Raw genomic sequence first — 19,958 nt, 5'->3', positions numbered from 1 at the left:
CTAGACAATTTACTAGTGTGAGAGTGCAGTTACATTTAGAAGAAATATTTAAGCCAAGTTTAAAGCTTAAAGGAGTTTGAATGAGAAAAATGCTATATACGTGGAGCAGGAGTTGGAACATCTCAAGAGGGTTCCTGATTACATTGGAAATGCCTTGAGACTGAGAGAACCAGGTTCCCAAACCAAAGCACAATCTGCAAATGTAGCCTCAAGATTAAGAATAATAATAATAAACAGAGCAAGCAAAAGGAAAGCATCGACCTGTCTAGCTATGCAGGACGTCTGGGCTAACTTCTAACCCCCCTCCTCCCTGGAAAGGAATTCAGATTAATAGCAGCACAACTGGTTACTGAGGATAAACAGAACTATTAACTGTGCTGCGGCATGGTTACTGTGTGAGTAGGTAGCTTGGCAAAGAAAAAATTATCCGTCAAACTAAAAGCTGCAGAAGAAAAAGAGTTGGTGCAAAATTGGCTAAGTTCTTCTGTTAATCTTCAGCAACTCCAGTTTCTGAAACTCACTCAGTATTGAAAACAGGAGAGGACTCTTTCATGAAGACTATACTCTGGAAGCTCTGCCTCTTGCCATGTATTTCAAAATGCCTGAAGTACTTAACCAGAGAGATTCGGTTGAGTCTTTGCTATGGCTTGAACCAAGGTAGTGATTTATATAGGAAGGAACCAATGTCGAAACTTTGAGCCAACACTCAACCCTCTTCCCTTGGAGCAGTAATCCTACATTTATGTTGCCTCTCCCATCCCAGAGTGCTCTACAGGCAACGTATCATGCTTCAGAAATGTAAGAAATTAAGGCAGAGGATAAGCACAGCTTTTGCACAATACAGTTACCCTTCAGCCACTTCCATAAACTGAGACTTTCATAAAGCAGGGAGATTTGGAAAAAAAACCCAAAAAACTGCTCAGAAGACTTTAGGATCCTTTAACAATAGATCTGCTCTTCAGATCAGATCCCCAGATGCCATCACCACATTATGTTCACATCACCAGGTGTGAAAGATGCCATTCACCAAAAAGCAAAAGCTCCCCAGCACGTTTCAGTTCTGGTTTGTTCAGTGGAGATCCACAGTCCTGAAACCAACACGCTTCTCGCAACACCTACACAGTGAATGGGATCCCTTCCAGACAACATGAACTGATCTGTCCTGAAAGAATCAGTCTGACGGATGGTCCAGAGACATCCAGACACTACGCTGAGGATCAAAGAACAAGTCTGAACATATAACAAAGATTATTCTTCAAAATATAATTCCAAATCAATGCAGAAAATGAAAGAAAAAAACAGTCGATCAAAACAAGCATGAGACTCCATACCAGCACAGTGATCCATGTGCAACAGTGAGGCCTAATTCACGAAAATTTCAGCGTGCTTAGCTCAGCAACTCTGGAGGGAGGAGGAAAGAAAAAAAGAGAGAGAGAATCAGACCACAGCTTATTTAAATAGTGGTTAATGTTTCCCTGGGAAAAGAATGAAGAAAAAAAGCTTTGGATGAAAAAAAGTAATCACTTTGGTCAATATATTCTGAGAGGTAGTTTTATACTGAAATGAGAAGGGAGACTTAAGAACTTGAATGGAAGAAATATCTTCAGCTTCACATAAAAGAATGTCAGACTGGGAATGCACTTCAGAATCACTGGTCCTCCTTTGAGAGAAGCCCACAGCACAGCAACTGAATTACTCATTTTGAATTGTGAATGACTGTTTTGTTTACAAAAAGAAATAGAGAAATATTGACTCAGATACTGTAAATATCTCAGAAAAGGCCATTTTTCAGGAATGAGTGGGGTTAAAAAAGGACATGCAGCTTGAGAGACCTGATCAGAGGAAGGAGAGCTTTCCACTACAGGAGTAAAATGGAAGAGAGTCCAGAAACTGTTTAAGACAATAAGACAAAGGCTTGTATGGGAGATGTGATGGAGCCGAGGAAATAAGGCATTACACAGACTATGTAAGCCTCAAAGCAAGGGCAAGAGGGTTACTTCTGGTCTAACAGATTCAGTGCAAGAATATTGCCTCTTAAAAAGCTAAAGAGATCAAAATTACTACCAATTACTCCCTGCAAAAAACTTCACCCTTCTCAATTCCTGCACCCTTGGGAGAATAAAAGGCTACACTCGTTGAAGCTTACTTAGCTTGCTACTCCTCCAACCCTGCTGTCGCTTGTTTCATGTGGGCTGAACTGCTCAGCCGACCTGAGAACAGGAGTCCCAGTCAGACTGACATTTCCTCGTGCAATCTGTCACATTCTAATCCACAGCAGTTATACGTTAGATAACAGGCAACGCAAGTCTACCAATGAATACAGTGAACATAATCCCCTGGCGATGAGGCTCTGCTATGTTTCAGTCCTTATCTGCAAAATCCTAGCGTGCATCAAGCTACGTTTACCGTGCATCATTCAAAAGACAAAATGCAACAGCATTATGATACTGCCCGTAAGAACAGTTCACCAGCTGCCACCAAGATCTACTGCGCATCTATTCGACTGTTGCAGGTCAGAGCCTTGCCTTTTGCATTTAGAGATGTAGCCTTGTATTTTGCTGCACGTTTATAAACAAAACAGTAGGTGATCAATATAGCTACCAATTTCTAATGCACTAAAAGCACAGGTCCAGAAACAACAGCGCAGTCACAGATTGCCTTCTTTTTACAAATAACACCGCCACCATGACCGTCCCACTTGAAAACAGAGTGAATCCAGGGCTGGATGCAGTTCCCAGCTACAGCCCAGGTTACCAAGCCTCACTTACCGGCTACAAACTTAATCATCCTAGACCACCGCTCTAGCAGAATGCTTCCTGCTGCTGGAGAATTATTTCAAAGCACGCATGGTCTCAGTCAGCAAGTGTTCACCCAAGCACGGACAGGGAGATTTAGCGAGGCAACCAAACGGTAGCACTGGAGTTCAAATCATTTTTAGGGCAGTGTGCCACTGATATATTCACAGGTTTGGGTCATCATCCTGATATCAATCTCTGCAACAGGTAACCACTCTCAGTTCACTCTAATCTACAGCCTTACACTTATACAAGTGCTCTTTATCCAAATGTACTGAATTTCAAGGAGTTGCAGGTCTGCAAAACCACACCCCGTATCAACAAGATGGAAAATATTCAAGTGCTCTGCAACCTTACCAGAAGGGTTGTGTGGGGACTTTGGATGAGACTTGCATGTATGGACTAGTTTAACCTTGCAGCAGCTTGTCTTTGAAAACACTTCACGTAACAGGTAGGACTTTTCAAAGCACCCGATTGAGATCAAGTTGGAAGATAAGTTCTTCAGAGTACTTTTCCAACAATATGTGATGGTATGACTAGGAGATTGTTTTTAATAAACTGAGAGCTACTGAGTTCAAACATGTCAGTTCTACTGGAAATGAATCAATACTGCATCCATTACTGATCCTCTAGTGGCACTTAATGGATAGAAATACTGGAAAATATGATAGTCATTTATCTGAGCAGTGGTTTTAGCTGGCCTTAGAGGGAAATGTAATTAAGTGAGCACTCTAGGCAGATAGTTTAATTTCTCGTTTAGGAAGAAAAACAAAAACTACATGAGTTATCCACTATAAAGGTTCTCAATCTTTTCCAGCTTTAAACCGTCTTACCACAATATTAAATCATTACAAACCCAGCTCTCATTAACAAGTTTTCACTCACTTTTTTCTTTAATTTGCCAAGCGCTATTTGGATTTGAAAGCGAGCAAGAGGACAGGCAGGTAAGGCAGAAGCCCCCGGGCTCCCTGTAAGTTTCAACGGCGCCAGACAAACGCAGAGCCCGAGCGGACGAGCAGCCTGCGAGAGTGCAGCGTGAGCGACTCAGTTACTACGGCGATGAATGAGATATTTATATCCGGGCAGAAACGGCAAGGAGCAGAAAGCCGGGATGAGTCAGCCGGCGGGGTCCGCGCGGGAGCCACAGCCTACGCGCTACAGCGGCAGGCGCGGGCAGGCAGGCCGCAGCCCCTGCAGCGGAGGAGCCGCCGGCTCTCCTTGCCGCCGCCCTCCGGGAGCTGCCCGGGGGCGGAGGGGGCACGGCCCCTTCTCCCACACCGCGGGACCCGGCCCGGCCACCCGCTCCAGGGCGGCGCCCGCCCCGCAGGGACGCGCCGGGGGCACCGCCGCCGGCCCTCGGGGCCGCCCCGGGCGCGGCGGGACGGAGGGACGCGTCCTTCAGCCGCAGTCACGGCGGGGACGGTGCGGGGGCAACGGCCGCCGAGGGGCGGGGCACCGCTGCGCCCCGCCCCCGCGGGGAAGTTCTTCGGCCACCGACCCCGCGGAGAGCGGCCGCCTCCCCCCTCCCCTCACGGACGACGCGGGCGGGGGGGGGAGAGGTTGAGGAGGCGCGCACGCGGCCGCCGAGCTACCCAACGGCCGCGCCGTCCTCGTGCCCGCTCTCCCCCGCCCCAACTCCCGGCCGGCGGGGGGGCGCGAGAGGAAAACACATAAATAAATAAATGACCCGCCCGCCCCCACCCCCTTCCTCACCTGCGAGCGGGGCGGGGAGGAAGAGGAAGAGGAGGAGGAGGAGGAGGAGGAGGGAAGGGGGGGAGGGCAGGCAGGCCGGGCGAGGAGCGGCGCTGCTCCGGGTCGGTCCGCCGGGGGTGGTGGGCGCGCGCGCGCGCGCGCGCGAGGCGGTGCGAGCTCTGCCCTAATTTACCGCCGCCGCCATGATGGAGGGGCGGGGAAGAGGGTACGGCGAAGGGGGCACGACGTCACAGCAGGTTGTGTCGCGCGTCACGGCCCGCGCCGCGGGGCGGGGCCCGGGAGGACGCCTCTCCCGCCACGTGACTTCCCGAGGGGGCGGGAAAAGGCGCGGCCGCCCGGCCGGCCCTTCCGCCTCGGCAAGCGGCCACGGGGGCAGGGTCGGCCCTGCCCCGCCCGGCGCCTGGAGGGCGAGGAGGGGAGCCCCTCTCCCGGGGCGGGCAGCGGCCTGAGCGGGTTTCCCGCGCTCCAAGGCACGAACGCAAAAGGAGACCGCAGCCGGAGGGCTAAGGGCGTATGAACGCCTTCGCGTTTTCCTCACACGGATTCCGAGGACGATAGTGGATGGCAGTCAGTTTCCGCGGCCCTAATCCGGTTCAGGCGACTATAGGTGCGGGTTAGCTGGGTCGGGGCCTCAAAACGCAAAGCTGCCCCTGAGGCTGAATAAAGCTGCCGCTGTTTTAATATCGTTTGGATTCTGACCGAAATAATAGCAAAACGTTCCCAAGCTCCAAAACGCGAGCTTTCTCCCTGCGTTGTAACATACTTGCAATACGAGAAAAAGCTTATATACAAGTCTTGCTAACAAGCTTTTTCACACTGAAAAAAAAGGGTACAGGAAAAATGAAGGAAACTGAGATAAGCCAGGAAGAAGCATGGATATGACAAACACCAGATTTGACGCTGTTTTGCAAGGAACAGTTCTATTTTTTCCAGCAAATGTACCTGCAGAATGGAAATAGAAGCTTCCTGCCAGGTAGAATAAACCAATACTGCTACAGGTTATGAAGACTGCTTTAAACTTGCCATGAAGAAAACACTGGAAGCAGTATCGGAACTCTGAAGAATCAGCGCATCATCCGAAAATGGTCCTGAACGTTTCTGGATCACAAAATGACAGAAAATAATAATAATAATAATGATGATGCTTTGAATGCCCACCACGTATTCCTACAACGAAATGCTGGTGCCATAATTGCTGACCATAAAAGTACAACCAGCCCGAGGGGCCCGTCACAAGACTTCCCGTCAGCCACTTCCACCTGTCGGCCTGACCTCCGGCCTCCCGGCTGCAAGGCCCGTCCTTCCCCTCCCTTCCCCTCCCGTCCCCTCGGCCAGCCCTTTCTTGCCTCCTTCTGCTTTTCTCTTCGTGCTCCGTAACGCTACCCCGCATCTCAGCTGCGGGTAAAGAAGCTGGTTTCGTCTCTCACTGCCAGTCCAAAGCTGGAAAAACGGTGAGATTTTATAAATAGTGTTTCACGGCTTTATAGAATTGACAGCTGAAAGTGGCCTTGAGGTATGGAAGGTCCCCGTGGCAGGGAGCCCAAAGCACTGCCGGCAGAAATCTGCTTCAGGGCCCTGCAAGCAACTTTCTCTCCACGTTTAATTTCTCTCTGCTGCGAGTTGAACACATTACAGCGTTTCTTGGAAGTAGCTCCGCTCTTTTTGAAGCTGAACGCGGTATTCCCACCAGAGCCTTAAAAGCGCTACGCACAAGGGACAGATTACGTCACCTCCTGCACGCAGCGCCCCTGAACTCTTAGGCTGAACTCTGACGTCCAAGCCTGTCCCCCCCCCCCCAAGCCTTGCCATCTGCGCGGCGGCAGGCCGGGAGAGCCCGGCGGACCCGGCTGCCTCACTCTGGCTCGGCCTACAGGGGCGGCTGCCGCCTCTGCCACCGGAGGGAGGCGCGAAGGAAGCCCCCCCCACGCCGGCCGGCTGGCCGCGCCGGGGCTGGGCTCTCCCCCGGCAGCCACGAAGAGCGCTAGCGACAAGACCCGTCCCCCACCACAAGATGGCAGTCTGCCACTCGCAAGGACCCGCCCCCGTGACGCCCGCCGGAGCTCAGGTTTCTATTGGCCCGGAGGAGCAGGTGGGCGGGGCGGCGTGACACAGCGGCAGCAGCACCAGCTGCGACCCGAACCGGATTTGATTCCACTCGCCGTCGCCAACGGCCCCAGCCGCCTTCCCTCGAGCCCCGCCGCCAACCCTGTCAACGCCGCCGCCATGGCGCTCAGCGACGCCGACGTTCAGAAGCAGGTAGGGCCGCGGGACCCAGCCCGAACGCGAGCCTGCGGCCCCGGAGCGGGCAGCGCGGCGGCCCTGGGGCCGCTGCTAGGTCTGCCTCCTCCGCACTGCGCTCGGCCCTGCCGGGGCCGAGCTGACAGGACGGACCCAGCGTGAGGAGAAAGGCACCGAGGGCTGGGCCGGAGCGGCGGAGGCAGCTTCCAGGCAGCTTCCTTGCCCTGAAGCCGTGCTGGGTGCGGGGTTCAGGTGTGCCTGAGCTGAAGGGCCATCCGGTTGGTAAAAGGCAGTTGGAGCAGGAGGGATAGTGACAGCTCTGAAACCTGCAACAGCAGAAGCGGCTGCAGCCAGCTGTGGCTGATTCATGTTTTAGTTGTGGAGTAGGGTCTCCTGCTCTGCAGGTGGAACAGCGGTGCTCTCCTGTGAAAGCAAGGGTTGGTGAAGGGGAAGGATCTCCTCTGGAAATCTTAGTGAGGAAGAGAAGTTTCTGAAGAAAGTGAATTTTTCCCTGATGGGATTGATTGGCCACCCATTGGGGAACTTTGTTGAAGCATTTTGATGATGTATTATGCCAGATTATACTGAAAGGGATCATGAGTAGTCTTTAGGCTGTCTATAGCGTTTAACTGCACTTTAAGGCAGATAAAATGCACTGCCCTAGATAAGTACTGTCTTTTTAGATGTTGCTCTCTAAGGACTTTCCATCCCTTTTTTTTCTTATAGCTATACTACATCTGATTAGCTGTAACTTAGCATTTGGGTAGGCTATTCAGCATTCTTGAATGCCTTTTTCACTTCTATATCCTAAGCAGAGTAGTGCAACCTGGGCTTCTCTTGCAATGGAAACTTACAACCCTGAAGTCTGACTGTGGACACTTCCTCCTGATGCAGGACACTTTGTCCTTATTGACAGTAAACGCTGCCCTTGCCTAAAAGAGCTGCTTTGAGCTGGGTTGAAAATGGCGTGCTGTGTTAAAGACTGCATGGATCCAGTCAGCACTGGTCTGTGGAGTTTTCTACAGGTGATGAGCAGATCAGCCAAGTTCCTTTTGTCCTTTGCATCATAAGTGCTTCATGTCTCACTTTCTCATTCAGTAAACATAGTGTCTTGGCAAGGAAGCATCACATTGAAAGTAAAATCAGTAGGTTGTCTTTCTGCAAAAAGGGAATTGTAACATTACATTTTCTTGCCTTTTATCCGCAAAGCTTGTTTGTTTTTTCCTGCCTCTTCCATGAAGATAATAAAAATAAAGCTGACATTGGGGTGGTCTTGCTCAGCCACCATGGACCTGAACTTCAAAGGTTAGTTCAGGATCTGTTGATATACTAAACATGTAATGCTAATAGCATTTCACATCTGCAACTTCCCTGTCATTGTTTTACACTCCTGAACTGGAAAAGAGAACGCTGCTGATGGCATGACAGTTCTGCATGTGTATAAATCTGGTATGAACTTGCTAACTGGTCGTCTGAACTCTCAACTACTTGCCATGGTGCTTTCAATAATTTTTACTTTGAAAATCATCTCTAATTAAGAATTTTTCCCATTGATAGACTTGCTTGCTTTATTCTGTCAAAGGTGTTTAATGGATTGTTCCATCTAATCTGGCTAGTCACTTCTAGCTAAAGCCAGTCTAACATCTAGAACTTCCCATGGAAAGGATAATCACGCTACTACTGATGGGGAAAAACCCTCTCTTCCTTTCCATAGGAAATACTATTATGCTAAAGTTATTAACTTCATTTAAAATTAACCTCTCATTTAAAAATACATATTTTTGTCAGTGTTATTAAAACTTATCCTATTTATAGATGTGAAAGCCTCACTTAGGATCTCTTTTTCATTCCTATGAAGAGCAAAAAGGGATTTCAGTACAACAGATTTTGAAGGAAATAAAGCTGTTCAGTCTTATCGGACATGGGGAAATGGATGCCATATCAGCTTGCTTCCATCTTATTCTTCTTCGTTATGCAGAGAACGTTTCATGAACACCTGGAACTGTTTAAAGGACTTTTCCAAAACTCAGAAACCAAACCAAACTGGAAGAAGTGACTCAGTAATGTACGGGTTACTACTGCTATACAAAAGTTCTTAGTCTCCTTCAACAATAGGCTATACAGCAAAATTATTTCCTTATTTTATATGCCTCTCTTGTGCTTTCTGAAATGCAGGTAGATCTAAAGCTTGGTTTAACCAGTCATCTAAGCAGGCGGGCAGGGTAGGAAACTGATGCTGTAGGTGGACATGCACTTGGAAGTGTTGCAAACTGGAATTAAAAGAAAAATTGCTGATTTGATTTTGAGGGTGTAGATATTATTGTTCACTTCTTCCACTGCACATGCTTAAAATCTTCCACTTGTCTGTCCACTTCTGTTTTTTCATCTATATGGGCATAGTGCTGTTCTGCTCTTTGGCTCAGTTTTCACATTGGCACCTTTCTTACCTCTCTAAAATACTTCATTTTAACATGAGATTATATAAATAGAATCTTTTCTGCAAGTTTATTTGACCAGATTGTCTGCAAAACGTGTCTCGTCTCTAAGTGCAAGCAAAAAGTCAGTAGGTTTTTATGTTCTGCTCAAGTATATGGTCCACTCCACCTGCCCTTGGAAATGGCTATACCTGTTCAAAGTTGCAGTTTCGTTGGGTGTGAGTCCTTACAGTCTGCCCCAAATGTGAACCTAAACTTAGGCCTGGTCACAGAAAGGCATGTGATAAATAAGCAGAACTCAGTATAATTGCTTTCCGTGTCTTTGAGCTGTTGGATCTGTGCTTTATAGTGTTTTGAGGTGGTTTCAAAAAGGTTCTTCAAGTAGAATATATTAGTGCACACCAGGCTCTAAAACAGCATGTGATATACTTGATGTGGTCTTGATCAACTAGTGCTGCTGTATGTCTCCTTCCCCAGCTCCTCCAAACTAATATGTAACTACTTTATAAAGTCGTTCTGACTTGAACCATATAAGGTTCAAGTTCCCATATAAGGTTCACTTCCCCTTTAGGGAAGTGATCGTCCCCCTGTACTCAGCACTGGTGAGGCTGCACCTCGAATACTGTGTTCAGTTTTGGGCCCCTCACTACAAGAAGGACGTTGAGGTGTTAGAGCATGTCCAGAGAAGGGCAATGAAACTGGTGAGGGGTCTGGAGAACAAGTCTTATGAGGAGCGGCTGAGGGAACTGGGGTTGTTTAGCCTGGAGAAAAGGAGGCTGAGGGGAGACCTTATCACTCTCTACAACTACCTGAAAGGAGGTTGTAGCGAGGTGGGTGTTGGTCTCTTCTCCCAAGTAACAAGCGATAGGATGAGAGGAAATGGCCTCAAGTTGCACCAGGAGAGGTTTAGATTGAACGTGAGGAAAAATGTCTTTACTGAAAGAGTGGTGAAACATTGGAAGAGGCTGCCCAGGGAAGTGGCTGAGTCCCCATCCCTGGAAGTATTTAAAAGACGTGTAGATGAGGCGCTTAGGGACATGGTTTAGTGGGCGTGGTGGTGTTGGGTTGATGGTTGGACTCGATGATCTTAAAGGTCCTTTCCAACCTTAATGATTCTATGATTCTATATAGCGGCATTTTTTAATGACCTTGTAAGTCTTTACAGAATTTATTACATTTTTTCAGGAAAGATTTCTCAGGTGTGTAAAGGAACTTCTGGTTGTACAGATCTGACCAGAGTGGTCAGTAGCCCTTTGCTATGCTTCACCGGTCATCTAGTGTGGAAGGCCCAGGTTCATTCAAATGCCATCTATGCCTGATGTAGAGCAGGGACTCTATGTTAATCTTCTATGTTTCATGTAAATGTCATAACAAACAGACTACTTTAATTTTACTGTGTGAGGATTTTTTGTTTTTACTAATCCTGGGGGAAAAAAAAGTTGTTCTCACTAGTAAAGAATGAAAATACCCAGCCTCACATTTATACAAATTTACTTTTGGGTTGGGTTTTTTTGGTATAGTTGCATATCTAAAGTGCATTCTTCTAATGACAGTCAGTGAAACAGCGTTATATAGAATTATTTAAAAAAAATAATTCTTGTAATCTGTGTTAAGATGAACTGACTCTTTGACCTTATGCTCAATTTAATTTCCTTGAAAAACAACATTATATGAATTAGTAAATGGATATGGAGGGGCCTCCTGTACAAATGAGGAATATATACATACTTCCTCTCATCAAAGTCCTTTCCAACAGAAAACATTTTCTTTTCTCTCTCTTGTTACAGATCAAGCATATGATGGCTTTCATTGAGCAGGAAGCCAATGAAAAGGCTGAAGAAATAGATGCAAAGGTAAAAATGGAAGTTCAATGTCAATAAGTGCAAAAGGAAAACTGCATCTGACATCCTGTTTTGATAGTTGCAGTCAGAGCAGTCCTAGAACACTTTTGTAAACTACAGCTTACTTCATGTTTAGTTATTACATAGCAAAAAGTGATGCTATCAAATTAAGTTAATATTTGTTAGCTTTTGACAAATCAAAACAAGTCGGAGGTATTTTTTGGTCAAAGTTTTCTTAGTGGTTCTTAAATATAAATTTATTCATATGCAAGTCCACTCATTTTTTTTAAGCAATCAGGAGAGCTGAGAGGTAATGTGAATAGACTGGATTAAGTGGAACACCTTCCCCCACCTCCTATATGTAACTTGACATCACTGAGGATTAAAGGAATTCTCTGCATAATTATGAATTCTGCTAAGGTTTGTCATAACAAGCTATTACCGGAAGGTTTAATTTTAATTTTTGCTTGATTTCCATAGCGTATCAGGCAGAGACATTAGTAGTAAATTAAAGCAATAATGCTAGTAATCTTGCACAACCATCATACACGTACCAAAATGATAAAAGATGAAAGTTAAACTGATTGAATTATATTGGTGAAAGTTTGTTTGTAAGCAGGTTCATAACTGTACCTAAACCTGTGTAGCCACCTGCAGACTTAATTCTGGATGTGATTTAGTAGGTATCCCGGGGAACTAAAACATAAATTTATATTTAAGGCATGAGTGGAATTACTTGCAGAATTCTCCACTTAGGTTAAGCCACAAGAGACTGAGTTTAATATTAACCTGGTGAAAGAATATAGATGTTTACTAAAGGATTAATGGTGCCTTACAACCCTAGCAATCTGCGTTATACCAATACTGAAATATCTTGTTGGTATTGGACTCAGCATATATATTACTAATAATATTTAATCTCCCTTAAACATTTAGATCTACAAAAATATTTAATCCATACTAAAGCAGGTATTCCTGATGATCTGCAAACAGAAGTCACAAGTTAAGACTGGATTCTCAGGTATAAATAGGAAAATTTGCCATGTGTTTTCACATGCTGTCTGGCTAGGCTTTATAAAAAGTAAGAGCTATACTGTCACTCTCCTTGTGTCAGAATTGCTTAGAGTAATGAAATTTGTGGACACTGAGGGCTGGGTAGCTTGTTTTAGGTAGAATCTCTTGTAGCCAGAAAAGAGACTGATTCTACAAAAACAAATCAGACCTGAAGCTCAGGTAAAATGAGTTTTGCTTAACAGTATATAATATATAAATTTGGTAATTTTGTGCTAAATACTGCAAGGAAACACGTGTCAGTCAATTGATAAAATAAGCTGTATCTTAGTTAGCAAGGTTCTAGTTCAGCAGAAGACATCCTGAACTCTTTTTGACTTGAGTACTGGTTGAAATGTTTTGTTTATATGGAACCATAAACTGTATCATCCTAGCTTATCTATGAATGTGCTCTGAAAGCATGGCTGTTTCATTTTGATTCTGGTTTTTTCAGCCCATGGAATCAATTTCCACTTCAGTTATTTAATTTTTACTATAGGCAGAAGAAGAATTCAACATTGAGAAGGGTCGCCTTGTTCAGACACAGAGGCTGAAAATCATGGAGTATTACGAAAAGAAGGAGAAACAAATCGAACAGCAAAAGAAAATGTAAGTTGCTTAGGTTAGATGGCTGACTTCAGAGCCTGAGCTCTCATTTTATTGCAAATTTTATACAAAACTCTTTTTCCCTGTCAAATAGGCAAATTGTAGCCAATATATTTAGTTCTAATTATGAGTTTCTAGTTTTTCCTGGGGAGAAATTATCAAAGGTGAGCTACAATAGTATAACTGTTAGAAAGTGTGGTGAAAGAATCTTTCATATTTCTTTATGTAGTTAATGTCTAGAACTCTATCCTGGTCTGTTACTCTGGGACAAATGTTCATGTCGGGTTTAGTTTTGGTGGGTCTTTACTGAAGGATGGGGTTCTGCATTGTAATCGTTTGTGCAGGTTCAGAAACAGATTCAAACAGGTGAACAGGCTTTGTTATTAAATGTTGTAGTATTGTTATCTTTAAATGTAAAGTATGCAGTTAAATGTTGCAGTTCTTCTGTCAAAGTCTGGTGGATTGATTCAACTTTATCATGCAACTTGCAGTCAGATGTCCAACCTGATGAATCAGGCAAGACTGAAGGTCCTCAAGGCAAGGGATGACCTTATTGCAGTGAGTATCTCTGTGGTAAAGACTCAGAGGTTCTATTCCTACCATCTGTTAGGAAATGTCCCTAACCATTCTCTAAAGAAAAATATGACTTGTGATTGAGTGGCATTTGCTTCAAGATACAAAAATGGTTTTCCCAGCTGCTCTGAAAAGTCATTAAGGATTTAGACCAGCTTCAGTAGTCTGCTTTAGCTTATTTTCACAGTTTCTATTACCTGCTCTTTTAGGGAGATACAGTTCTCTGCCAGCAACACTGCAGGCAGCAGTTTTATCTATCATTTGGACAATAGCTTATTTCTTTAAAGAGCAGGAACTCTCTCTTGCATGGATGGTAGAACTTTGAAGTTCTGTTTGCCTGAAGCAACATTTATGCATTAAATCTGGCATGGCTTAAGCAAGTAGGCTTAAAACACCACTAACCAGGTTTGTCTGTCTCCTTTAGTGGCCCCTAGTATATGAAAAGGTTTGCTTCTTGTTCTAGTAGGTGACCAATCTGTGTGTTGATGTATAGGGTGAGTGATCATTTCTCAGAGCAGGCTATGTTTACTCTTAGTTCAGGCTTACTATGTTTATCTTACCCCACATGTGGTACACTACACCACGTGTAGTGTGTTCTCATTCTGCTCATTCTACAGCTTGCAGGTTGTCTATTATCTCTTACCCCATCTCAGAAACAGTTTAAGTGTTCATATTCTGCTAGATGGTGCTGTTGAGCTATTGGAAAAGCAGCGAGACCTGTAGAAGTCAAAAATAAAAAATGGGGTAATGTTGCTCAAGTTGATGCTACCATGAAAAAGGGGAGTTAGCAGAAGAAAATCACCAGTTTATTGATTCTTTAAACCTAGTTTCAAACTTTAGATTGTATTCATAGAGAGGAGGAAGGTGCGTGGCTAAAGAGCTAACTCTATTGTGATAGTCTCTGTTAGGTAATCTCTTCCTCATTTATCAGCTGACTCAACCTCATGCTTCTGAGTAATGCATAACACTCTTCCTCATTTTAAAACATTTAAAGTCACATGCTGCTAGCTCTTTCTTACTTTATCAGATCTTTGGCATCTTTCATGAACAAGAGAGATGAGCAGTTCCAGAAATGCTATGTTACTCTAGGGTGGACAGTATAACTAGGTTTGACCGTGACGTTAAATTGTGATAGTCTTATATCCTAGTACTGATTGTGTTAACACGCACTCTTCTTTTAAACGCTATGAGGCAGGACAGTAGAGAAAGGTTTATACCAAATCATACAATTTCTTTATCTGAAGTAATTATGATGGTTCAGTTCTAGGAGCTCTGTTTTAATTGACTCTTAATTTCTTAAAAATTCAATCTCATCTGATACTGATTTGCTGAATAAAGATAATCAAAACCGGCTACTTCAAATTAAAAATAAGCTCTCACTTTTAAATTTTGACTTGCAATTAAAAAATAACTAACCTGAATATTGTTTGATAAAAAGATAGATTAGATTTCTTTGCTCGACCACAAAGCTGAAAAGATTAGTTATTTGGACAACTTTATTAGTTTACCTTAGGGAATGATTTACAAAATATTTTAGTTTGTCTGAATTAATATTATAAATACTATCCTTTTACTACTGAGGTCTCCCTTTTTCCTGAAAAAGGAATTATTGTCAGGTTATAACGGGTTCAGATCAGGGCAAGGAGAAGGGAACTGTTTGGAAAGGATATTGTGCCATGCACAGAGATGAAGGTCTAGCTTGGATGAACACCAGCTGGAGTGTACGTTTACGTGTTGGCAGGGTGTGATAGCTAGAATAGGAGTACAGAAAGTTGGTAGGCATGAAACCAAATGCCAAACAGATGGGCTCTGCTGATCTGATTTCTTCTGAATGTAGGATTTGCTGAATGAGGCCAAGCAGAGACTTGCCAAGGTGGTGAAGGATACTGCCAGGTACCAGACACTGCTGGACGGACTAGTTCTACAGGTAAATATTTAAATTGTAACAAATAGATGATAACAGCCCCATCCTCCTAGGTGTCTTTCTTCAAACATAACCCACTGGAAGTTACAGTTGTATTGGAATCTAGATCAAATGTTGCTGGGTGATCTTTGAGTTTTAAACATCACTTCTGCTGTATCTTTCAATCTTGGATTCCGATAAGGCTGCAGCTTATTTTGAGGTGTAAAACCTGGTATACCAAACAGCAGTTCCATTATAAGAATAATTGCAGATGCGCGCACATACATTGTAACATGCACGTTTAGGATGCATACTTTAAGCTTCTGTAGTAATTAGTGGGATCAAATGCACCGTTGGCAAAAGCTGTTTCTCCAAACCTGTAAGTCAGTAATTATCCGCTTTTAAAATCTTTTCAGCATTTGAGACTTAAGTCCTGGCTTTGACAAATTTACTGTAGTATGGCATGTGTCCGTGACAGACATACAAAGCAGAAATCAAAGCTTTGCTTACCTAGAATACCATCCTCAAGCCCCAGAAATTAACTGCTAAAAATCCAGGAAGCATTGGCCAGGGTCAGTCGTGCGACCACCAGTGCCACCTTCTGGTATGAATTGGTCCTTCTGCTATAAACTCTCACAGAAGCCAGCCACGAGCTCTCCTGTCCGCAGTTTGATGGCAGTTTTCTTAACAATGTTTCCTACCAGCTTGTGCTTCCAATTCAGTGTGGCTTCTTTGTCACACTTAGGTCTGGTATTGCCGTATGTCAAACAAACCTGTCTCGCTCTTGCAAGCTGGCCACATCTGTCTTGGCTTATTAGATTTGATCCAGTGAGGGATCGGTACTCATCAGTACTCACAGTTGGACTAGACGATCGTTGTAGGTCCCTTCCAACTGGAACTAAACCTATTCTATTCTATTCTCATGTATTACTACAGGAACTGCAGAGCAGGAGTTATTAGAACAGGCACCTGAAACTACTGCATGTCTTCTCCAAGAACTTTGTAGGAGAATGTCAGCTTGGCAGCATGCTCAGTCTACTTGGACAGCAATGATTGTTATGTATACATGTACATTGTCTGGGAAACTCAGTCCTATGATACATATGTTTAGTTGCACTTAAGTTCCAAACTTGAAGCTAACAAAGAAACACATAATCCATAGTTGTAGGCTCTTTCCCGGATACTGGTGCTGTCCTCTCAGAATGTCTGCATGAGGTGGACTTGCAAGCAAAGAACTAAATAAAAGAGGCTAATACTGTCAGGTTTGGGTTTTCAAATTCATCAGCTCCTTTCCTTTCTTGGGGTTAAAAAATTCTCAGACAATTAAAATGTTAATTTTCTGATACTGTAGTGGTTATCTTCTGCAGGGATTCTACCAGCTGCTTGAGCCCAGAATAGTTGTTCGATGCAGGAAGCAGGATCTCCCTATGGTTAAGGTAAGACACCTAGTATAGTGTGGCAGTATCCTGCTCATGAAGGCTGGGACCTGACTGCAAATATTTGCTGCTCAGATCCCATCTGTGTGACATGAAAACAAGCTTTGCTTGCTGCACTTTTTGCTGCAGATACAATGTAAGAGAACAAGTATGCTTTTCAAGTTGGGGATCATTTGCTTGCTTGGATATTACCTAGGAAACTTTAGACAGTGCTATGATATTAAGAATAATAATTGGTTTGGCTCAAAAGCTGTACTGAAATACATTTGCTTACTTAAAAAAAAGGGGGGGGGGGCTCAATCCCTTAATTTTATTACTGCAAATGAATGAGTGACCAAACCCAAGTGGTACACTAACATTTGTCAATGCTAATTAGAGATTTATCTTGTATCCTAGACTGCTGTACAGAAGAGCATTCCCATCTACAAAAATGCCACAAAAAGGGATGTGGATATTCACGTTGACCAAGACAACTTCCTGCCAGAGGAAATGTAAGGAAAATGGGAGTCTTTTATAAAGCACTAACTTAATGCAACTTTTCAAGCCACAACTCCTACTAGGACAGTCTCAGAAAATTGTGTATGGAATATCCCCACAGTGTGTCTGCTGCTGTTCTAGTGGAATTTGGCATGTCTTTGTATTAATCAAGCACAGACCCTGCAGTTTCCTCCAGACAAGTACTGTCTCAGTCAAAAATGTCAACAAGAGTTTTGTGCAACCTCCAGCCTGATTCACAGTACTGAAGTAGAGAATAACCGTACGTAGAAACTTAACTAACTATTGGTCTTTTAAAGAGAGCGAATACGGATGTAGCCATGCTTCCTATCTCAAGATGAAGCAAATTGAGTCGTAAGGTGCTGCAGGATAATCACTTGATGGGGTGTATGTCTGTTATGTCTGCAAGGCTCTATTTCTGTATAGTATGATAAAGAACATGGCACAAAGCTGTGTATTCTGATAGTCAGTGATCTTTATGTATGGGCCAGCAAACAACACTTTTAGCACTCTTCCTCGCTTCCCAAAATCTGAAAGCTGTCTATTAATAGTAAAATACAGAGTCTGAAGCTGTTCTGAAGTGGCAGACTTCATAGCTCCACTTGCATTTAGATCATGCTAATGAGGACATTTGTATGTAGCTGTGGCTTTTGATAACTCCAAACATGCTTTGCACTGCTGCTTCACTAGATCACTTTGTGCTGACTCCTGTTAAGATATGATCAAAAAAAGTTTGTTTTTTAAAAAATAAAAGTCTTACCTACATATCTGACTTGCCTATAAGCACTGGTTTGGGATAATATCTCTGCCACATTCTGACTTTGAGATGTACCATGGATTTCATGGATTTTTTTTTTTTTCCTCCTTTCTAGTGCTGGAGGTGTTGAAATCTATAACAGTGATGGTAAAATTAAGGTTTCCAATACCCTGGAAAGTCGGCTGGACCTTGTAGCCCAGCAGGTGAGTTTCTCTAACAGCCAAGGTGAACACGATATAATTAACCAGTTTTGTCTTGTAATTAAACCCCTGTGTTTCCAACATGCTAACAGTCACAATAGCGTGTGGGATCAGATTTCAACACGGATGACAAGTAAGAAGTTATTTTTGAATGGAAAGAAGGAAATTACCTACTGTTTGTGCTTCTCTACAACAAACATGGCTTTTCCCAGAATGATCCCTTTTGAATTAAGCATGAGCATAAAACTTTAGAAATTACGATACTGAAAGACTTGTGACTACACTGCAGTCAAGATGTTGAAATACTGAGGCTAACTTGAATTACTGAAGCTAGCTTGAGTGCTAGAAACTTTGGCTGAGACTTATTATACCCTAGTGGAAAAAAAACTAGCTCTGGCATCTCTTTCTTATGCTGCAGTATCGGCAATCCTTTAAGTCTGTAAGAGCAGCAGGCAATGTGTGATCAGATAAAGGCTTCAGAAAACTCAGATGAATTGACTTCTTAATTTTGAAGCCTAGCCTAGCTATTACACAGTGCCTACAATGAGGAATGTACAGCAATTTTATTGCCCATTGCATATAACTGATGTAATCTTTCTCAACAGATGATGCCAGAAATCAGAGTGGCTCTCTTTGGTGCTAATGCCAACAGGAAGTTTTTGGACTAAACCTCTAGGAGAGAAGGTGGGATCTGTTCCACTGCCATACTGAAGGGGATGCAAAAGCATCTGCTAATTTAAAATCTTGAAATATAACATTACCGTGTCATCCAATGTCTGTTCTTCAATGGAATAATTTTGCATACCTGCTGTGCTTAGTCTTTCTACTTGTGGTTAGAATGTATTGCTTAAGGGATGTGAAGACATACATATTCATCCAGAAGTGACAGTAGAAAATGGAGGCGTTTGGGCTCTTGGCTTTTCTTGCACTGTTGTGGCTCTATAAGGACAAATGGTCCCTTTAGGGTCACTCTCTGCTTTGGCCACATCTCTTTCAAGTTATCTAATCTGTGAAGTAAATTACTACGCTGCCGATGGGAAATCCCTTTTCAGTTAAGGTCTTCAGTGTTACAGAGGGCATGCGTTCCTTCCCAGGGTTAGTAGTTTAATTCATGTTACTTGGTCAGGCATTTTTCTGTTCTGTATATGTGATTAAAAAAAAAAAAGCCTGAGCCTGTAAAACTTTATTTATTAAAATAAAAATGTGTGTGTGTATGGAGTTCTTTGTAACTTCTCTCTGGGGGATTGGCAGCAACCTTTGAAAAGTGGGCTTGTGTATATAAGGACTTACTACTTGAGGGCTGTGTGTAATAACTGTTCTGTGAAGCTAGAATTTGAGTGCATGGAGTACTGTCAAGCTATTTGCTTGAGTGATGTTGAATTGTAGCCTTGTGAATAGGACTCTATGATGAGCTTCATTCTTCCTAAAAAATGGGTCAGTAGCTTTGCTATTTAGGCCTTCAATCTTCTTTCACAAGAGAGAATTAGAGTAACACAACTGCGCTATTTTAGATATAACAAATACAATCCATTTCCAGGTACAGGTTTGTTGCTTCTGTGCAGGAGATCAAACCATACTCCTTTAGTAATTGTGTTTCAGGACTTGAGGAACAACAGCTGACTCTGTTGCAACTATTCTCTCTATTGTTAGAGTAACTATTAAGTTAAATAACAGTAGCGTAACTATATTCATTACTTAATCTGTTAAGTTTTACTAATGCTTACTTCTCCTTTGCTTCTGCTGCGATGACAGTATTGTCTCCACATTTTATGGTGTAGGACAGAAAAATTCTCGAGGTGACTTTCCACACTACAAGCCTCTGCCAGAATACCTGACTATTCACCTAGTGCTCAGTTCTGAAACTTGTTTCATGGAAATAAGAAGCTGATGAATTACTGCTTGAATATGTTTTGAAA

At 43.5% G+C, this 19,958-nt stretch overlaps 2 protein-coding genes across 9 annotated transcripts in view; one reads left to right on the top strand and one right to left on the bottom strand.

The window, feature by feature from the left end:
* The window catches only part of BCL2L13 (BCL2 like 13), an 80,676-nt gene extending 75,986 nt beyond the window's left edge, over positions 1-4,690 (bottom strand). For 5 of the 7 annotated variants that reach the window (XM_076341785.1, XM_076341768.1, XM_076341803.1 and 2 more), the window contains exon 1: positions 4,509-4,690. The gene's annotated coding sequence lies outside the window, so the exon portion shown is untranslated. Of the gene's footprint in view, positions 1-1,331; positions 1,402-4,508 lie in introns of all 7 variants that reach the window. The other 2 variants (XM_076341749.1, XM_076341738.1) reach the window with 2 other exon arrangements.
* Positions 4,691-6,598: 1,908 nt separating this feature from the next.
* ATP6V1E1 (ATPase H+ transporting V1 subunit E1) lies at positions 6,599-19,260 on the top strand. 2 transcript variants are annotated; one of them, XM_076341597.1, is made up of 9 exons: positions 6,599-6,764; positions 10,969-11,034; positions 12,572-12,681; positions 13,170-13,236; positions 15,089-15,178; positions 16,522-16,590; positions 16,987-17,081; positions 17,958-18,045; positions 18,648-19,260. In XM_076341597.1, the coding sequence occupies exons 1-9, from the start codon at positions 6,732-6,734 to the stop codon at positions 18,708-18,710; spliced, it is 681 nt and encodes a 226-aa protein (XP_076197712.1). In that variant the 5' UTR covers positions 6,599-6,731; the 3' UTR covers positions 18,711-19,260. The 2 variants fall into 2 exon arrangements, with proteins under 2 accessions (XP_076197712.1, XP_076197720.1); XM_076341605.1 differs by lacking the exon at positions 6,599-6,764 and adding an exon at positions 7,960-8,051.
* Positions 19,261-19,958: the final 698 nt, after the last annotated feature.

This window comes from Aptenodytes patagonicus, chromosome 1, assembly GCF_965638725.1.
Source record: "Aptenodytes patagonicus chromosome 1, bAptPat1.pri.cur, whole genome shotgun sequence".
NCBI lineage: Eukaryota > Metazoa > Chordata > Aves > Sphenisciformes > Spheniscidae > Aptenodytes > Aptenodytes patagonicus.
This window is presented reverse-complemented; position numbering and strand designations above follow the sequence as displayed.

Bases quoted from the DNA above. Each gene is read 5' to 3' on its own strand.
- ATP6V1E1 (XM_076341597.1), top strand. From the start codon at position 6,732: ATGGCGCTCAGCGACGCCGACGTTCAGAAGCAG. The intron at 6,765-10,968 runs GTAGGGCCGCGG...CTCTTGTTACAG, and splicing joins ACGCCGACGTTCAGAAGCAG to ATCAAGCATATGATGGCTTT. The intron at 16,591-16,986 runs GTAAGACACCTA...CTTGTATCCTAG, and splicing joins AGGATCTCCCTATGGTTAAG to ACTGCTGTACAGAAGAGCAT.